Source organism: Ranitomeya imitator, chromosome 1 (assembly GCF_032444005.1).
Source record: "Ranitomeya imitator isolate aRanImi1 chromosome 1, aRanImi1.pri, whole genome shotgun sequence".
Lineage (NCBI taxonomy): Eukaryota > Metazoa > Chordata > Amphibia > Anura > Dendrobatidae > Ranitomeya > Ranitomeya imitator.
Window position 1 is genome coordinate 300,802,320 of NC_091282.1, and position 18,666 is coordinate 300,820,985.

The 18,666-nt window shown below is 45.4% G+C and overlaps 1 protein-coding gene across 5 annotated transcripts in view; it reads left to right on the forward strand.

The window, feature by feature from the left end:
* The window catches only part of MED15 (mediator complex subunit 15), a 106,028-nt gene extending 96,948 nt beyond the window's left edge, over nt 1-9,080 (forward strand). For 4 of the 5 annotated variants that reach the window (XM_069757278.1, XM_069757263.1, XM_069757287.1 and 1 more), the window contains one exon: nt 8,651-9,080. In XM_069757278.1, coding sequence (XP_069613379.1) covers nt 8,651-8,787 — 137 coding nt within the window. In that variant the 3' untranslated portion in view covers nt 8,788-9,080. The remainder of the gene's footprint in view (nt 1-8,650) is intronic. The other variant, XM_069757272.1, reaches the window with a different exon arrangement.
* The last annotated feature ends 9,586 nt before the right edge of the window (nt 9,081-18,666 follow it).

The following is an 18,666-nucleotide window of genomic DNA, read 5'->3' on the forward strand; positions in this document are numbered from 1 at the left end:
GGCCCTTTTGCCTTCTCTGTAGGCCAGCTCACCCCAAACCATCTCGATTGGGTTCAGGTCTGGTGACTCTGGAGGCCAGGTCATCTGGCGTAGCACCCCATCACTCTCCTTCTTGGTCAAATAGCCCTTACACAGCCTGGAGGTGTGTTTGGGGTCATTGTCGTGTTGAAAAATAAATGATGGTCCAACTAAACGCAAACCGGATGGAATAGCATGCCGCTGCAAGATGCTGTGGTAGCCATGCTGGTTCAGTATGCCTTTAATTTTGAATAAATCCTCAGCAGTGTCGCCAGCAAAGCACCCCCACACCATCAAACCTCCTCCTCTATGCTTCACGGTGGGAACCAGGCATGTAAAGTCCATCCGTTCACCTTTTCTGCGTCGCACAAAGACACTGGTTGGAACCAAAGATATGTAATTTGGACTCATCAGACCAAAGCACAGATTTCCACTGGTCTAATGTCCATTCCTTGTGTTCTTTAGCCCAAACAAGTCTCTTCAGCTTGTTGCCTATCCTTAGCAGTGGTTTCCTAGCAGCTATTTTACCATGAAGGCCTGCTGCACAAAGTCTCCTCTTAACAGTTGTAGAGATGTCTGCTGCTAGAACTCTTTGTGGCATTGACCTGGTCTCTAATCTGAGCTGCTGTTAACCTGCGATTTCTGAGGCTGGTGACTCGGATAAACTTACCTCAGAAGCAGAGATGACTCTTGGTCTTCCTTTCCTGGGGCGGTCCTCGTGTGAGCCAGTTTCTTTGTAGCGCTTGATGGTTTTTGCCAATGCACTTGGGGACATTTTCAAAGTTTTCCCAGTTTTCAGACTGACTGAACTTCGTTTTTTAAAGTAATGATGGCCACTCGTTTTTCCTTACTTAACTGCTTTTTTCTTGCCATAATACAAATTCCAAGTCTATTCAGTAGCGTATCCACCGGACGTGTGTGTGTATATGTATGTATGTGTATATATGTATGTATGTATATATATGTATATGTATATATATATATATATATGTATATATATGTGTATATATATATATATATATATATATATATATATATATATATATATATATATATATATATACTATACTATACTATACTATACTATACTATACTATACTAGATGGTGGCCCGATTCTAACCCATCGGGTATTCTAGAATATGCATGTCCACGTAGCATATTGCCCAGAGCCACGTAGCATATTGCCCAGAGCCACGTATGTAATAGGTTAAAAAATAAACATATACTCACCTTCCGTGGGAGCCCTTATAGTCATGTCGCCTGTGTGCGGTGCACTCGGCAGCTTCCGGTCCCAGGGTTGGTAGCGCAGGACCCGTGATGACGTCGCAGTCACATGACCGTGACTTCATGGCAGGTCATTGTCACATACCATCCTTAAACCTGGAACCCAGAACCTGCTGCTTGCATGGAGCGGTTACCGGAGCGTCGCGAGGAGCGGGAAAGACGGCGGAAGGTGAGTATATAATTTTTTATTTTTAACATCAGATCCTTTTACTATTGACGCTGCATAGGCAACATCAATAGTAAAAACTTGGTCACACAGGGTTAATAGCGGCGGTAACTGAGTGAGTTACCCGCGGCATAACGCGGTCCGTTACTGCTGGCATTAACCCTGTGTGAGCGGTGTCTGCGGGGAGTATGGAGCGGGCACTGACTGCGGGGAGAAAGGAGCGGCCATGTTGCCGCCGGACTGCGCCCGTCGCTGATTGGTCATGGGCATTTTGCCACGACTAATCAGCGACTTGGATTCCATGACACAGGCCACGATCCATGAATATCCGTGACAGAAGGACAGACAGACGGAAGTGACCCATAGACAAATATATATATATTTTTGTGTGTGTGTGTACACACACGTATTACCACACACCGTGTGGGGCTGCATTTTTCCTATGTGACGTCTGGCGGAGCGGGCAAGGACAGCAGAAAGAGCGGGAATAAGACACAGGACCTCGGTAGGCTACAAAACTGAGCTTAACCCCTTCTCTGCAGTACACTTGCCTGAGTACACTGGGGTATCAAGGGCACACTATGCCACAGCCTAAAGCAAAGAAGGGTAACAAAAGTCTTTTTTTTGCCTCATGTACCATTTGCAATTCTCTATTACTCCGGGGCCATAATACCCATTTCTGCGCAGCCTGTGACTCTGCATGCGTCCAGGAGCCCTCCACTAATGCCGACCCCAGTGAGCCTAGTCCCCCTGAGTGGGCTATGTTTCTGGCACAGTCTGTGTCTTCTCTGGTTAAAGCAATAGTCTCGCAGAGGTCGTTCCCTAGCAAGATCCACACAAGATTCTAGGAAGCGGACCCATACCGTGTTCCCCGCGCACTCTCGTGCTTCGGGGTCCGTGAGTCCCATTTCCCGCTATCCCCCTCCAAAGGGGTTCGCTACGTACACGACTCAGAATACAAGTCGGACGTCTCCGTAAACCCGGACTCGCAGGAGTATCAAGAGGCTGTAAACTCTAAACATCCCCATAGGGTGTTTGTCAATCACCCTGAGTTTACGGACATTGTTCAGAGACCTAGGAATCAGCCGAACAAACGTTTCACTGGGCAGAAGCCCCTTGACACACGATATCCCTTTGCTCCTGATCTAAGGAAGAGCTGGATAGAGCCCCCGTCAGTAGACCCTCACATATCGTGCCTCTCATCAAAACCTCTTATCCCTATCTGACAGCTCATCGATTAAAAATCCCACTGACCGACAGATTGAAAATCTTGCTCAGTCAGTCTTTGGAGCCTCCGGCTCTGCTTTTTCTCCATCCTTTGCTGCGACATGGGTGGCTAAAGCTATGGCCACTTGGGCAGAAGACGTTTCTAAATTCATTCAAGAAAGTAGCCTCACTCCTGAGGCAGCGAGTCTAGCTATCAGATTTCTTGGGCTGGCGATTACGTGGTACATGCTTTACTAGACGCAGCCAGTTGCGTTGGCAGCTGCAAATGCCATCACCATCAGGAGGGCATTATGGCTGAGTAGCGCTCGGATTCCTCTTCAAAAATGTCCCTAACCTCTCTGCTTTACCAAAGCGGTCGCCTATTTGGAGGGAAACTAGATCAACTTATATCTGATGCTACTGGAGGGAAAAGTAAATTCCTTCCCCAACGAAAGCCCAGTTGGCCTTTTCGGAGTCAACAGCAGACCCGGTTCCGGACTTTTGGCTGCAACACGAGCTGGCCCTCTACGTCCGCTTGGGGCGTCCTCCGCGTAAAGACAGGGGCTCCCAGGTCTCATATAGACCCAATCTCTCATGGAAAAGCAGGCCAAAACAGTCTAGATCCAAGGGATGCAGATCCCACAGATTCTCTGCGCAATTACTCCTTCCGATATCCGATGGATACTAGCAAAGTAGGCGGCCTTCTGCTTTTGTTCCATCAGGCCTGGCTGTCGGTCGTTCATCAACCAATATTCCCCAAACTGTCAACGGGGAACAAAAAGAGGGCATATGCTATATTAAAAACAAATTTTAATCAGTAAAGAACAATTAAAACATACAGCAATAAAAAAAAAGCAGATTAAAGCTCGCAATACATACAATTGCGAACAATAAATACCAGATAATATAGTAGCAGTAACCATGTGCAGCCACTGAGGAATATTGTCAATATTAGTCACTATATTTCTCCATTAATAGTTCATGGAATAATATCACTCCTATAATCCTCAAATGGCTTTACTAAAGATAAAGTGCCTGCTGCAGCGTTTCTAGCAATGGTAAAATGCATGGTATAAGATTGCACAGTGCTAAATCCTATGGGGCCTATAAACAACCTCCATACCCTGCCATATAAAAAGCGCCACTGCTCAGCGCACACTGCAAATGTGTGTAAATGGGTTAGTAACTGGCTTAGTGATAGAAAGCAGAGGGTGGTTATAAATGGTATAGTCTCTAACTGGGTCGCTGTGACCAGTGGCGTACCGCAGGGGTCTGTATTGGGACCTGTTCTCTTCAACATATTCATTAATGATCTGGTAGAAGGTTTACACAGTAAAATATCGATATTTGCAGATGATACAAAACTATGTAAATCAGTTAATACAAGAGAAGATGGTATTCTGCTACAGATGGATCTGGATAAGTTGGAAACTTGGGCTGAAAGGTGGCAGATGAGGTTATACACATGGGAAGAAGGAATCAATATCACCATTACACACTGAACGGGAAACCACTGGGTAAATCTGACAGGGAGAAGGGCTTGGGGATCCTAGTTAATGATAAACTTACCTGGAGCAGCCAGTGCCAGGCAGCAGCTGCCAAGGCAAACAGGATCATGGGGTGCATTAAAAGAGGTCTGGATACACATGATGAGAGCATTATACTGCTTCTGTACAAATCCCTAGTTAGACCGCACATGGAACTAGAGAGAGTACAAAGAAGGGCAACAAAATTAATAAAGGGGATGGGAGAACTACAATACCCAGATTAGCGAAATTAGGATTATTTAGGCTAGAAAAAAGACTGAGGGGCGATCTAATAACAATGTATAAGTATATAAGGGGACAATACAAATATCTCGCTGAGGATCTGTTTATACCAAGGAAGGTGACGGGCACAAGGGGTCATTCTTTGCGTCTGGAGGAGAGAAGGTTTTTCCACCAACATAGAAGAGGATTCTTTACTGTTAGGGCAGTGAGAATCTGGAATTGCTTGCCTGAGGAGGTGGTGATGGCGAACTCAGTCGAGGGGTTCAAGAGAGGCCTGGAGGTCTTTCTGGAGCAGAACAATATTGTATCATACAATTATTAGGTTCTGTAGAAGGACGTAGATCTGGGGATTTATTATGATGGAATATAGGCTGAACTGGATGGACAAATGTCTTTTTTCGGCCTTACTATGTTACTATGTTACTTATTATGATGGAATATAGGCTGAACTGGATGGACAAATGTCTTTTTTCGGCCTTAATAACTATGTTACTATGTTTAAATAGTCAGCTATCCGGTAGATAATGTTCCACAACGACCCCGATGGACACTAGCAAAGTAGGCGGCCGTCTGCTTTTGTTCCATCAGGCCTGGCCGTCGGTCGTTCATGACAGGTGGGTCAGTGACCTGGTGACTTCCGGATACAAGATAGAGTTCTCTTCTTCCCCGCCCACACTTTTTTTTCCAGACTTGTCCCCCCAAAACAGAATTGCTGGCGACTGCTTTCTACTAAGCCATAGATGCACTCTGCAAAAACTGAGTCATCATTCTGGTGCCCTAAGACGAAAGGTTGCAAGGGTTTTACTCAAACCTGTTCGTGGTTCCAAAAAAGGCCGGAACAGTGCGGCCCATACTGGATTTAAAACTGTTAAATTCGTCAGTTTGTCACTTCCGAATGGAGTCCCTGCACTTGGTCATCACCTCAGTGCAGAAGGGTGGAGTTTGTCCAACGACATCCGGGATGCTTATCTCCATATCCCGATTTTTTTTTTTTCTATTTGACCAAAGATTCCTACGATTCGCGATTCATGACAAACACTTCCAGTTCACGGCTTTGCCCTTCGGCCTCGCCACCGCTCCCAGGGTGTTCACCAAGGTTATGGTGGCAGTCATATCCATTCTTCATTCTCGGTGCATGGTGGTTCTACCATACCTAGACGACCTATTAATCAAAGGCCCATCATTTCAGGCCTGCGCAGACTGCGTAAGCATCACGGTGGATACTCTTTCTTGCCTGGGTTGGATGATCAACTTAGACAAATCGTCGCCGGTACAAGCTCAGCAGATACCCTTCTTAGGCATGATCCTAGACACTTTCCAGGGGTTGGTGGTCCTTCCTCCAGAAAAAGTTGTGGCGTTACAACAAGGAACCCAGATGCTTTCCTGATCTGTCCCTCACTCCATTCGGTTGGGATGGCAGTGCTAGGCAAGATGGTTGTGGCAATGGAGGCGGTTCCATTTGCCCAGCTACACCTCTGTCCGCTGCAACATGCGCTTCTGACAGCCTGGGACAGGAACCCGTTCTCTCTGGACCATCGGGTCCGGCTATCTCAGCGGGTCAGACAGACCCTCATATGGTGGACGGTGATGTCTTCTCTGGATCAGGCAAAATCCTTTCTCCCAGTACATTGGCTGGTGGTGACAACCGATGCCAGTCTCCTAGGTTGGGGAGCGGTGTTCCATCATCACACGTCCCAGGGACGCTGGTCCACTCTGGAATCACGTCTCTCGATCAATCTCTTGGAAATACAAGCAATCAGGTTGGCTCTTCGGCGGTTTCATCATCTTCTGGCAGGTCGCCCCATCCAGATTCAATCGGACAACGCCACGGCTGTGGCATACATCAACTGTCAGGGGGGCACCTGAAGTAAGCTTGAGATGCTCGAAGTAAGTCACATTCTTTGATGGGCCGAGATGAATCACTCGGTCAAATCAGCAGTCCCATCCCGGGAGTAGAAAATTGGGCGGCAGATTTTCTCAGCCATCAGGGTCTCTCTTCGGGAGAATGGTCTCTTCATCTGGAAGTTTTTCAGAAGATTTGCCATCGCTGGGGGACGCCGGATGTCGATCTGATGGCCTCAAGGCTAAATGCACAGGTTCCACAGATCATAGCCCGTTCTCGCGATCCGGTAGCCATTGGGGTGGATGCACTGGTTCTCACATGGCATCAGTTTTGCCTTCCTTATGTGTTTCCCCTGCTCCCATTACTTCCGAGGGTCATCAGGAAGATCAGAGCTGAGGGGATCCCAGTGATTCTGGTCGCTCCAGGTTGGCCCCGGTGAGCGTGGTACGCGGAACTGGTACAACTCATCGCCGATGTTCCCTGGAGGTTGCCAGATCGTCCCGACCTGCTTTCCCAGGGCCTGATTTGCCACCAGAACTCAGGGGCTCTGTCTTTAACGGCTTGGCCATTGAATCCTGGGTTCTAGCCCAAGCAGAGTTCTCTCAACAGGTGGTTTCCACCATGGCTAGTTAGCGGAAGCCTGCTTCACTGCGCATGTAACGTGTTTGGAAGACTTTTTTTCTCCTGGTGCAAGGACTGTGCATGCATTCCCCCCCACCTGTGTTTTCAATCCTTTCCATTTTGGAATTTCTTCAGACTGGTCTTGAGTCAGGTTTAGCGCTTTGTTTTCTGAAATGCCAGATTTCTGCTTTATCCGTCCTATTCCAACACAGGATAGCGACTAGATTGCAGGTGAAGACCTTTATTCAGGGGGTGGCCCACATGATACCTCCCTATAAAATGCCATTGGAATCATGGGATCTTAATTTGGTTCTAGGTGTTCTTCAGGAGGCTCCTTTCGAACCGCTGCAGGATGTAGAAGGTAGCGTTTCTGGTGGCGTTAATGTTGATTAGACGGGTCTCGGAATTAGCGGCTCTATCCTGCCGAACTCCGTTCTTCATTTTCCACCAAGACGAGGTAGTCTTGAGGACATCTCCGTCCTTCCTACCTAAGGTCATCTCTTCCTTCCACCTAATCGAGGACATTGTCTTGCCTTTTTTGTCCAGTACCTGCCCTCTTGCCTTTGTTTTGTCCATCACCTGTCCATCGTATTGAGAAGGCTCTTCACACACTCGATTGCTCTTAGATGGTACGTCTCATGGATGGCGCCTTTCCACAAGTCGGATGCCCTGTTTGTGCTTCCGTAGGGGCTCAGGAAAGGTCTACCTGCTACTACGGCTACAATAGCCAGGTGGATTCACTCGGCAATTCAAGAGTCTAACCGTGTCAGAGGCAAGCCTATCCCAGCGGGGATTAAGGCACACTCCACTCGGTCATTGGGTGCTTCTTGGGTCATTCGGCATCAGGCCGAAACAGGAAGTCTCTTTTCCCTGCATTTTTCATCTCCTGACGCAGCTGCTCCCTCCTCTCCCAATCCATGGACTTTTGAAATGACTAGTGACTTGTGTAGCTGAATCCTAGAAACAGGAGGGCAATTTTCTCTAGTCAGTTATCAAGTGATTTTTCTGTTTTCCATTAGGTCTGTGTAGAAAGGCAAAATGAGCAATGGCAAGTACACAGGGCTGTATAATATGATGACTGCAATATATTAAGAGGATAATAACTTTGATGGGGTTCCTCTATTTTTGTCATTGTATTTCAGCACAAAAAGTTGCACTCTTCTCAAAATGGCAACATTTTCATCGGCCTGGCTTCATGTGGGGATTAAGATGGGTTGCCATGGAACTCCCAACCAACCCCCCCAAATCATGTCTTGAGAAGGGGGGTGGTCTCTGATTGGACTGTGCTATTTTTGTGCCATTTACAGTAGTTTTAACAGCTGCAGTTACAAGAAGGGGCTATGCTGGCGGTTTAGCACAGCCGGCATCCCCTGGGTATGGTGTGGGCTTTTCAGAGCCTACTTGGTACTATTATCCCACATGTGACGTACCATTACGTCACACATCTGGAATGGTTCAACTGGAACAGGTAGATGTTGGGTAACAGAAGAGGTACTGTACAATAGAACTACAGCTGATGTCTGCCATTTGACCAAAATTGTATATGTAGAATTGATATTTGAGAGACCACTTTTAAAAGCCATATCTGATAGTAATGAGATTTACTGGGGTTGCTGGTTGTAGATAACCCTTTAATCCCCAGATTTGTTAATAAGGGCCTCATATAGATTTCATATTTGTGTTGATCCAGTGATTTGAACTGTGACTAACTCCACAATTACTTTTTGTTTTTAAATTTTCAGAAGCAAACCCATTCCTGCAATCTGTATACCGCTGCATGACATCCAAACTTCTCCAGCTACCTGATAAACACTCCCTAACGGCCCTGTTGACAACCTGGGCACAGAGCATACGGCAAGCCTGCCTTGCGGTGGCATAGATACAGAAATAAAAAGTTGTGGACTGTCTTCATACTCCTGCAAATGTTATCCGATTTTTCAACGGTTAAAGAAGTTATATAAGAGGAGTGCTTTGTCTTTCTACATTACAGCTCTGTCACACCATTAATGTAAGCAGACTCCTTGCTGTGGTGAACATCTAGCATAACCTAATGGCAGAGCATGTGGTCTAGTATGTATAAGAATGATTGCTTGTTGCCCTCTGGCATATTTTGTACATATGTCTTTGCATTTTGTTTTTATTATAATAAAATTAAAGATTCCCTCCTTTTTATATTTTCCTTTTTGTTTGGTTTACTTTTTGTGGGGGCAAAAAGTCTTCATTATCATACACATTTTTTTTTCTCCCTCTACATTGATGCGAGATGGATGACAAAATGTAGAAAAGAGGATTCTTGGTACTTGCTATAAAATCTTTCTTGTAGTCTTCATTGGGGAACATGGGTGTATACTGTTGTTACCATGGGGGTTGACACTAAGGCCGGGGTCACACTTGCGAGTGTGATGCGAGAAACTAGCACAAGTCTCTCGCATCAATACTCGGGACCAGAGTGTGCGACTGCATAGAAATACATGCAGTCGCACGCTCTGGTCTGAGTGCCGGCGGCAGTGCTGGGTATTGATACAAGAGACTCATGCGAGTCCCCGGCCTAAGAATTATACTTAAGGAAAAAGTAGTTTCCTTCCATGCAGACTACACCCACCTGCTTTCTCAGGAGAAGCTGTATAAGAATGATATAGTAGAATAGAGTAAGAAGTCATAGTCCACAGCAACAATGGAAATAAATCAACCCAAAAAAAGCCATAAGGGAGGCTGCGTTCAGCAATAAAGCTACAAGAAAGTAATTTCACAGTAGGTATCAAAAATCCTCTCTTCTCTGTCAAGTTATTGGGTGACACAGAAACCAATGGGTCAGCTGAAAGCAGTCCCATGGGTGGGAAACAGAAAACAACAAGGTAATGAGGTATAATATTAAAACACAGAAATACCAAAAGATCACTATAAAATATTCCGTAAAAAATGAAAATAATAATAATAAAATTAGCTAATCACGGTGCTCTATGAAAGTAGGTGACCACCACCAAACAGGGAAGAGAGCCAAACCAACCAACCTATGGACTGCCAGAGACCCCAGGTATTATATAAAAATTGCCTTTATTTCATATTACTAATGGCAACAATTAAAAACAACAAATCTGTGCGCTCAACATGACAAATAATAGTTATTTCATAAGATATTGGCAGATCATGTACCTAAATAATAAATCCCTCAATTAGTGAAAAAAGTGCAATAAAAAATAACTCTGAAATATGCGGTGGATCGGAGTGCACTTTTTTTTGAGTTTGAGTTATTTTTGATTGCACTTTTTTTCACTAATTGAGGAATTGAATATTTATGTACATGATCTGCCAATAACATCCTATGAAATAACTTACTATTTTTTGTCCTGTTGAGAGCACAGATTTGTTGTTTTTAATTGTTGCCATTAGTAATATGAAGGTAATGAGGTAGTAGAGTAGATCCCTCATGTCATAACCAGGGTGATTGCCTCTTGCAACACCTTTCTAAGCCCCCTTTCACACATCAGTTTTTTTGCGATCAGTCGCAATCCGTCGAATTTTGAAAAAAAACGAATCCGGTGACTGATGCCGCCGGACCAGTTTTTTTTTTTTTTTTTTTCCTCATAGACTTGTTTTAGTGACTTATTGCGACGGATGGCATCACGTTTCATCCGTCGTTTGCCAGATCCGTCAAATTGTTTGGCAGCCGGAGACGACGGACAAAGTAACGTTTTTTTGTGCACATTGAAAAATCTGACCGAGACGGATCTGTTGCCGTCCATTGTTTGCTCGACTGGAAGCCTATGGGTGCCGGATCCATCAAATGATGGAATCTGGTGACGAATTCTGTGTTGTGTGTTTTTTTTTTTTTTTTTTTAACTGAGCATGTTCCGAATCCATCGCATCAGTTTTTCACAATCTGTGACGGAACTGTCGAGCTAACGAATTGTGTCTGACTGCAAAAACCTGATGTGTGAAAGGGGCCTAACCAGACTTGCGTCAGCTGACTTAAAGGTAAGTTTAAGAACATGTGAATGGAGTATCAGGTCACAGATTTAGAGCAGCAGAACAAGCCTAATGGCGAACTGTCCAGGAGGCCCTCACTGCTTGAATGGAGTAGACCTTAACCACATCAGGGGCACTCTGATCTTAACCGGATACACTTCCAGAATGTCGGAAGGTATCCAGCAAGCGATGAAAGCCTTGGAACTGGATAAGCCTCGAAGAGATTCCTCCAGCAAGATTAACACTGAAGGAGTGACACACGTAGTGGCGTGCTGCTCTGACCACATCCTAATTGAGTAAAGATTTAAAAAAAACAGATGAGTCAGACGGAAAGAAGGGACGTAGAATGATCTGATAAAGGTTGGAGGTTTCATTAAGGAGAGGGAAGGTACTGCGTAAAGACCACCCAATGCTGGGGAGATGCGAGGAACAGAGAGCTTCAGGAAAGATCTCTCAGCTGGAAACTGCTCTAATGGAAGCAAACGCTACCAGCAATGCAATCTACCAAATGTCCTGGACTGACTCAAAGGATCGCCCTTTTAAGTCATCAAGAATAGGATGAGATGCCATGGATTTAAGGAGATCTGATAAGCATACCTGAGTAAAGTGAGACCTGGAAGTCAGATGTTTCTGAAAGGATGTGGTCATGGTAGAAACCTTTCCCTAGAGTGAACAAAGCCAGGCTGGATGCAAGATCTGGCTGTGAGAAATTGGATGGACCTAGAAGACAATAGCAACAACATGGTTGGATACAAACCAACACAAAAATGTTTTCCAAATACAAAGATGGGAATGTGACCAGGAGGAGGGCATCCATGATCTAATCCTGGAATGATCAGAGAAAACTGAAGACTTCACAACTGCTTAACGGCTATGCGGTTTAAATGAGCAACCACAAATGAGGTCCCCTACCTAGAAGATTCTGTTTTCTAGCTTCTTCTAGGTCCATCTGTGGCCATGTGGATGATGGCTACACCTTTTGGCTTGATCCTTTGCTTTAAAAAAAAAAAATTGGGTTCAGTCTGAATAGAATGAGGCTGCAGTCTGGAGGAAGATAACCAGTAGAAAAGGCTGGATAGCCGTTAATGGCTAAGGAAATCCACAGCCCAGTGCTCCCCGCATTTGAGGACCGCTGTGATCGTTGGAATTCTTTTTGCAGAGACAGGAATTCGAGAGATCTCTGCCATGCTTGACAACTTGTGTTTTACATTTATGATTGTTATAACGCTACAGCAGGTGCAGTCAAACTGGATCAAGATGGGTAGACCTGACCTTTGGTCTTGCCAATGGTGAAGGGATAGAATGACCCTGCACTTCCGAATGTTGAGGACTTTGATTCAAAGAGTCCCTGTACAGTTGACTTCCAGTGTGAGATAATCCTGATCTACTAAGGAATAGGAAAAAAAAAACATTAAATATGAAGGCAGGGAATAGGCTTACATCAGACCAAAAACTACCTGATGATGGGTGGGAGGAGAACCTGACAATCCAGGGAAAATATGGTTTTATCCCAATGAAAGAGGGCAATCTCCAGGGGCATGGTATAGAAACTGAGCAGAGTTGTCTTGATCGTAATAACAATCTGCCCAGGATGCTTATGCAGAAGCAGGGAAATTGTGAGGGCTGTCTCAAGAAATGAATGCCCATCTGGAGAACAGACCTCTTGGAAATGAGGATGGAGATCGGCATCTTGAATGTCCACAGAAGATAGAAATTTTCTACATTCCATGAAGGTTTCAATAGAAAAAGACTGCTGAAGGTCAAGTCTGTTTGTTCAGTCCATCCTTGACTTGAAGCTGTTGAACAGTCGTCCTTCATGGGCACGACGAAGAGGTTTGAAGAAAAAAAAAAAAATCTGTTACGTGCTCTTGTAGTGGAATCAGAACAATAATGCCTGATAGAAGTGAAGAGATGGCCTGGGCAAAGAAAAACAAAGCTGAGAAAGGAGACTGTGGAGGACAAGATTGGCAAAAAATTAATTTCATGGAGAGTCCCATCATGTATCCTGTCATGCTGGTATACACTAGGATACTTCCTCTGCATCCCTTACCCCGCCTTAATGGAAGATAGCGCGAATATGCTTATGTGGAGAGAGGCAAAGACCTCTCGGATTCAAGCATCATGACTTTGGAAATTATGTTCAGAAGGCAGCCATTGACACATTCCACAAAGAGGGTAAACCACAAAATAGGGATTTTTGTGTTCTCACTGTAAAATCCTTTTCTCCGTGCCATTCATTGGGGACACAGACCGTGGGTGTATGCTGCTGCCACTAAGTGATACAAAGAAAGTTAGCTCCTCCCCTGCAGTATACACCCTCCTGCTGGCTCTCAGCTAACCAGTTTGGTGCAAAAGCAGTAGGAGATCAATAAACAATATATGAGCGTATAACATGTCACATTATACACTATGTTCCAAATTATTATGCAGATGACATTTTTCTCAGATTTTCCTAAAGGGTCGGTGCAAATGACAGTCTAATAAAAGTCATCACCCGTTAAGAGTATACATAGAATTTTATTGAAGAAACCTCCCAATGATAACAGTATAATCTCCAAAATGAATAAAAACTCAAAATGCACTGTTCTAAATTATTAGGCACAGTAGAATTTCTAAACCATTTGATATGTTTTAAAGAACTGAAAATGCTCATTTGTGGAATTTGCAGCATTAGGAGGTCACATTCACTGAACAAAAAAGCTATTTAACTCCAAAACATCCTAACAGGCCAAGTTACATGTTAACACAGGAACCATTCTTTGATATCACCTTCACAATTCTTGCATTCTTGAGTTTTTGGAGAGTTTCTGCTTGTACGTCTTTGCATGAAGTCAGAATAGCTTCCCAGAGCTGCTGTTTTGATGTGAACTGCCTCCCACCCTCATAGGTCTTGTGCTGGATGATACTCCAAAGGTTTTCTATAGGGTTGAGGTCAGGGGAAGATGGTGGCCACACCATGAGTTTATCTCCTTTTATGCCCATAGCAGCCAATTACTCAGGTATTTTTTGCAGCATGAGATGGTGCATTGTCATGCATGAAGATGAATTTGCTCCTGAAGGCACATTTCTGCTTTTAGACCATGGAAGAAAGTTGTCAGTCAGAAACGCTATTTACTTTACAGAGGTCATTATCACATCTTCAGGAACCTTAAAGGGCCCCGCCAGATGTTTCCCCACGATTCCGGCCCAAAACATGATTTCTCCACCAGCCTTGTGACATGGTGGCCATCCACCAACCATCCACTACTCCATCCATCTGGACCATCCAGGGTTGCTCGACACTCATCAGTAAACAAGACTGTTTGAAAATTAGTCTTCATGTATGTCTGGGCCCACTACAACCGTTTCTGCTAATGAACACTGTTTAGGGGTGGTCGAATAGTAGGTTTATGCACCACAGCAAGCCTTTGAAGGATCATACACCTTGAGGTTTGAGGGACTCCAGAGACACCAGCAGCTTCAAATAACTGTTTGCTGCTTTGTAATGGTATTTTGGCAGCTGCTCTCTTAATCCAATAAATTTGTCTGGCAGAAACCTTCCTCATTATGCGTTTATCTGCATGAACTCTGTCTGAGCTCTGTTTCAGTCACAAATCTCTTCACAGTATGATGATCACAAAATTTTTGTGAAGTATCTAATTTTTTCATACCTTGTCCAAGGCATTGCACTATTTAACGCTTTTCAGCAGCAGAGATCCTTTTGCTTGAAAACTTTGGCCTGCTTAATAATGTGCAACATCATTTTTAAGTAGTTTTCCTTTAATTAGAATCACCTGGAAAACTAATTATCACGTGTTTGAAATTGATTTCAGTTATCTATTGAGCCCTGAGACACAATACCATCCACAAGTTTATTTGAAAAACAAAACGATTAAATCTTTATAACACTTAAATCCAATTTGCATAATAATTTGGAACACCGTGTATATGAGAGTATAGCATGTTAAATTATAAAACAAGCTAATAATAGGGTGGGAGCTGTGTCCCCCAATGAATGGCTAGGAGAAAAGAATGTTACGGTGAGTACACAAAAATTCCCTGTTTCTCCTACGCCTCATTGGGGGACACAGACTGTGGGACGTCCCAAAGCAGTCCCTGGGTGGGTACAACATCAGATCAGGCCCTGTGTAACCGCTACTTGCAAGTGTGACACCGCGGCCTGCAGAGTCCGCCTGTCCAGACTCCCATCTGTGGAAGTCTGGAAATTCTAGTGCTTCAAGAATGAATGCGGACTGGACGACCTCGCAAGCTTTCAGGCGTGTGGTGCCGACGCCTGGTGCCTAGAATCCAAGAAACCTTGATAGGTAGATAGGCTGACATTTAACACGGAAGGACTCCTGGATGGTGTAACAAATCCACCAACGGCTAAATCCTTCCTGTAACTGTTAGGTAGCCGTCCTCTTACAGTGAGGTAGCCCAAATCAAGTGTCCAACCTTTGGAAGGACGCCGTCCTTGAGACCTATCTACTCAGAGCACTTACCACGTTCAGAATATGGGGAACCCATTCCGTTATGTGGACTGGTTTGGAATGAGATGAGGGAAGAACGAAGCCCTCATAACTGTGGGAATACAATACCACCTTGGTAACAAGGGACGGGGATGGACTGAGGGCAACCTTGCCTTGATGGTAATAAGGGAAAAAGGTCTAAAAGAACAGAGCGGCTAGCTCCGAAGACTCGTCAGGATGAGGAGATCGCAGAGAAAAATGGGGCGATCTTCCCTGATAGTAAAGTCTGTTTGGATCAAAAGGAGTCTACTGTAAGACTCCCAGGATCATTAAGGTCCCAAAGATCTAACGGTATGCGATAGAGAAGAACCACATGTGAAGACTCCCTGCGAGGAAATCCATATTTGCAGTTTTGATGCATTAAGATGGAAAAAAATACTAGTTCCGCAAATGAGAAAAACCTGACATGGTCAGTGCAGATCTCCCAGGCTCCCTGGGGCCCTTCCTGCTTCCGAAAGGATTTTGATAGTAGTGGAAGAGGGGTGAAGGAGACTGGTTCCATGGAAGGACCAGAGCATGCACTGCGATGGCTTTTGAACTTAGAGGCCGAACCATGAACTTAGAGTACATTGGCATTCAGTCTGGATGCCATCTGACCTACATCTGGAGTGCTCCAGAGAAGACATCTGATGGAGGACTTCCAGGTGACGTTCCCACTCACATGAGGTGGGACCCTGACAGCATCAGCTGCCCAGAGTTCTACTCCTGAGATGTGTAGTGCCGAGATCACCAAATGATAGATCATGGCCCAACAGAGAATGTGAGGTACCTCGGCCATGACTCCTGACCGTGAATACCTGCTAGATGATTGACGCATAGGACAGATGTGGGATTGTCCGATTGAAACGGATGGGGTGACACACCAGAAAGCAGTGGACCTGCCGTAGAACTCGCCGTACCGTTCGGAGGCCGAGAACAATGATCAGGTGAAGAGGACTGGCATCAGTAGTCACTAATAACCATTGAAATGGGAGAAAGGATCTCCCCTGGATGAGGAAGGAGCTCAGAGACTACCCTCTGAAAGCCTGATTGACCTGCAGAGAGGAGCAAAGGAAAACGCTTCCATTGTTGTCACCGATTTTCCTCAGAACCCTCCTAGCAAATCGAATGGGATGAGTGAATAAGTGCGCAAGCTCCCTGTTGAAGGGCCACGGCCTTGTCTCAAGGGAGAATCTCCAACCTTCTGGAAGATTCCAGGATCATCCTCAAAAAAAAAAGGATATCTGCTGGGCTGGAAATGAGGAAAAAAACTTGTCTAAGTTTAGCTGCCAGCCCAGGAGAGAGAGGGTATAGCAAGAGATATAGATGACTCAGCACAGGGCTGGAAGAGCAGCTAGAAAGTCAACCAGATAGGGCAGGACGACCACATCTCTAGGGTGCAAGAGGAACGCGACAGCCGCCATAACCCAACCCCTGCGAACACTCTGGGTGCGGTAGCAAGGCCAAAGGACAAGGTCGTGAAAATGCTGTTCGCAAAAGGGAAAGCGAAGGAATTTTTGAAGAGTGGAAAACAGGAATATGAAGGTAAGCATACCGAATGTCGGTAGATGCCAGAGACTCCACCTTTTTCCATTGAAGTAATGGCTGAGTGGAGGAACTCCATCCGAAGAAGGGTTACCTTGTCAAGCTTGGTAGAAGTTTGAGGTTCAGGGTCGGTCTTACTCTTCGGTCCCCATTTTGGAACCAAGATCCCTTAGATCTAGACCATCCTGGACAACTGATCCACTGCTGGTTGAGTCTATAGGAAATCAAAATAGTTAAGGTCTCTGACCAAGAGACCATTGCTCTAGCAACACATTCGGTGGCTAAGGAAGGGTAGAGCGCTGAACTGAAGGCCGCAAGACAGAATGAACTAGATTTGCTATCTGTCCGTTGTATTTTTAATTGATGACCCATCGGGTAGGGATACTGGTAGGTATACCACAGGAGATTCTACCCGGTTAATATGCCAAGTGGCAGAATGCGCGGCTGCATTCAGAAGGTTAGGAAAAACCGCCTCTTACTATCGCTGCTCTCTTTTGACGGTGCAGAGATAAAATGATAAACCCTCGATCCACCATCCTCTTAACAGGGAAGTGGAGAGGGATCGTCTGCCTTCTTGCATCATCTGCTAAATAGTGGAGATGCCGAGGGTGTGTTTGGACGCCAAAAAAGGAGCCTCTGTACATCCACAGTTAGGCTACTTTCACACTTCTGTCTTTTGTCCTCCGTCGCAATCCGTCGTTGTGGGCAAAAAACGGATCCTGCAAATGTGCTTGCAGGATGCGTTTTTTGCCCATAAACTTGTTCAATGTAATGTTTTTTGGTTGCAACGTGTCCGCCATTTTCGACCGCGCATGCGCGGCCAAAACTCCGCCCCCTCCTCCCCGGACTGCAGAATGGGCAGCGGATGCATTGAAAAACTGCATCCGCTGCCCACGTCTTGCAGTTATTTCACAATGTCCGTCGGTACGTCGGCCCGACGCATTGCGACGGGCCCGTACCGATGGAAGTGTGAAGGTATCCTTAGGCTGGGTTCCCATTGCGTTATGGGATCGCGTTTAACAGACAGCGTTGCACGGCGAAATTAACGCCGTGCAACGCGTCCGTTAGCGCGCCCATTCAAGGCAATGGGAACGCGCATCGCTAGCGCGTGCCATGTTCGGCACGCGCTAGCGATGTGCCGGTGTTTTGTAGCGCGCCGCGGACGTTGCTTGCAGTGTCCGCGGCGCGCCCGAGGTCCGTTCCCCGCTCTCGCAGATCAGGGATCTGCGCTAGCGGGGACGTTAAACGCGACCCTGAAAATCACATTGCGTTAGCGCAACCCGCTAGCGCTTGGCGCTAAACGGATTGCTCTAACGCAATCTGAACCTAGCCTTAACGTCCCTGGGTGGACAGGGCTGGTTGTCCGGCGTTAGGCCTGGCTTTAGAAGAGGATACATGGAGTGGACACCCGCATGTTTGCATACTGGCTGAAAAAAGGATACCGCGCTTGCAGAGGTTTCTGTCCATTGGATTGCTTTTCCGGACGCTCCCTGTTCGGGTGAATGGCAAATGCTTTGCTGTTTTGTTACGGTTCAAAGAACTGTGATGAATAAATAAATGCTCAAAGAATTGTGATGAATAAATGCTCACATGAAAATTGAATAAACTAAAATGAATTTACTTAATAAAAGATAATAAATATAAACAGTCACTCAAAATAGCAGGAGTCAATCAGCCTGGTCTCTCAGTGTCCTCTCCCTTTCAATCTGTTCTGTGTCAGTCCTATCTGAGGCATACCTCCCATTTATGTTAAAACTGAC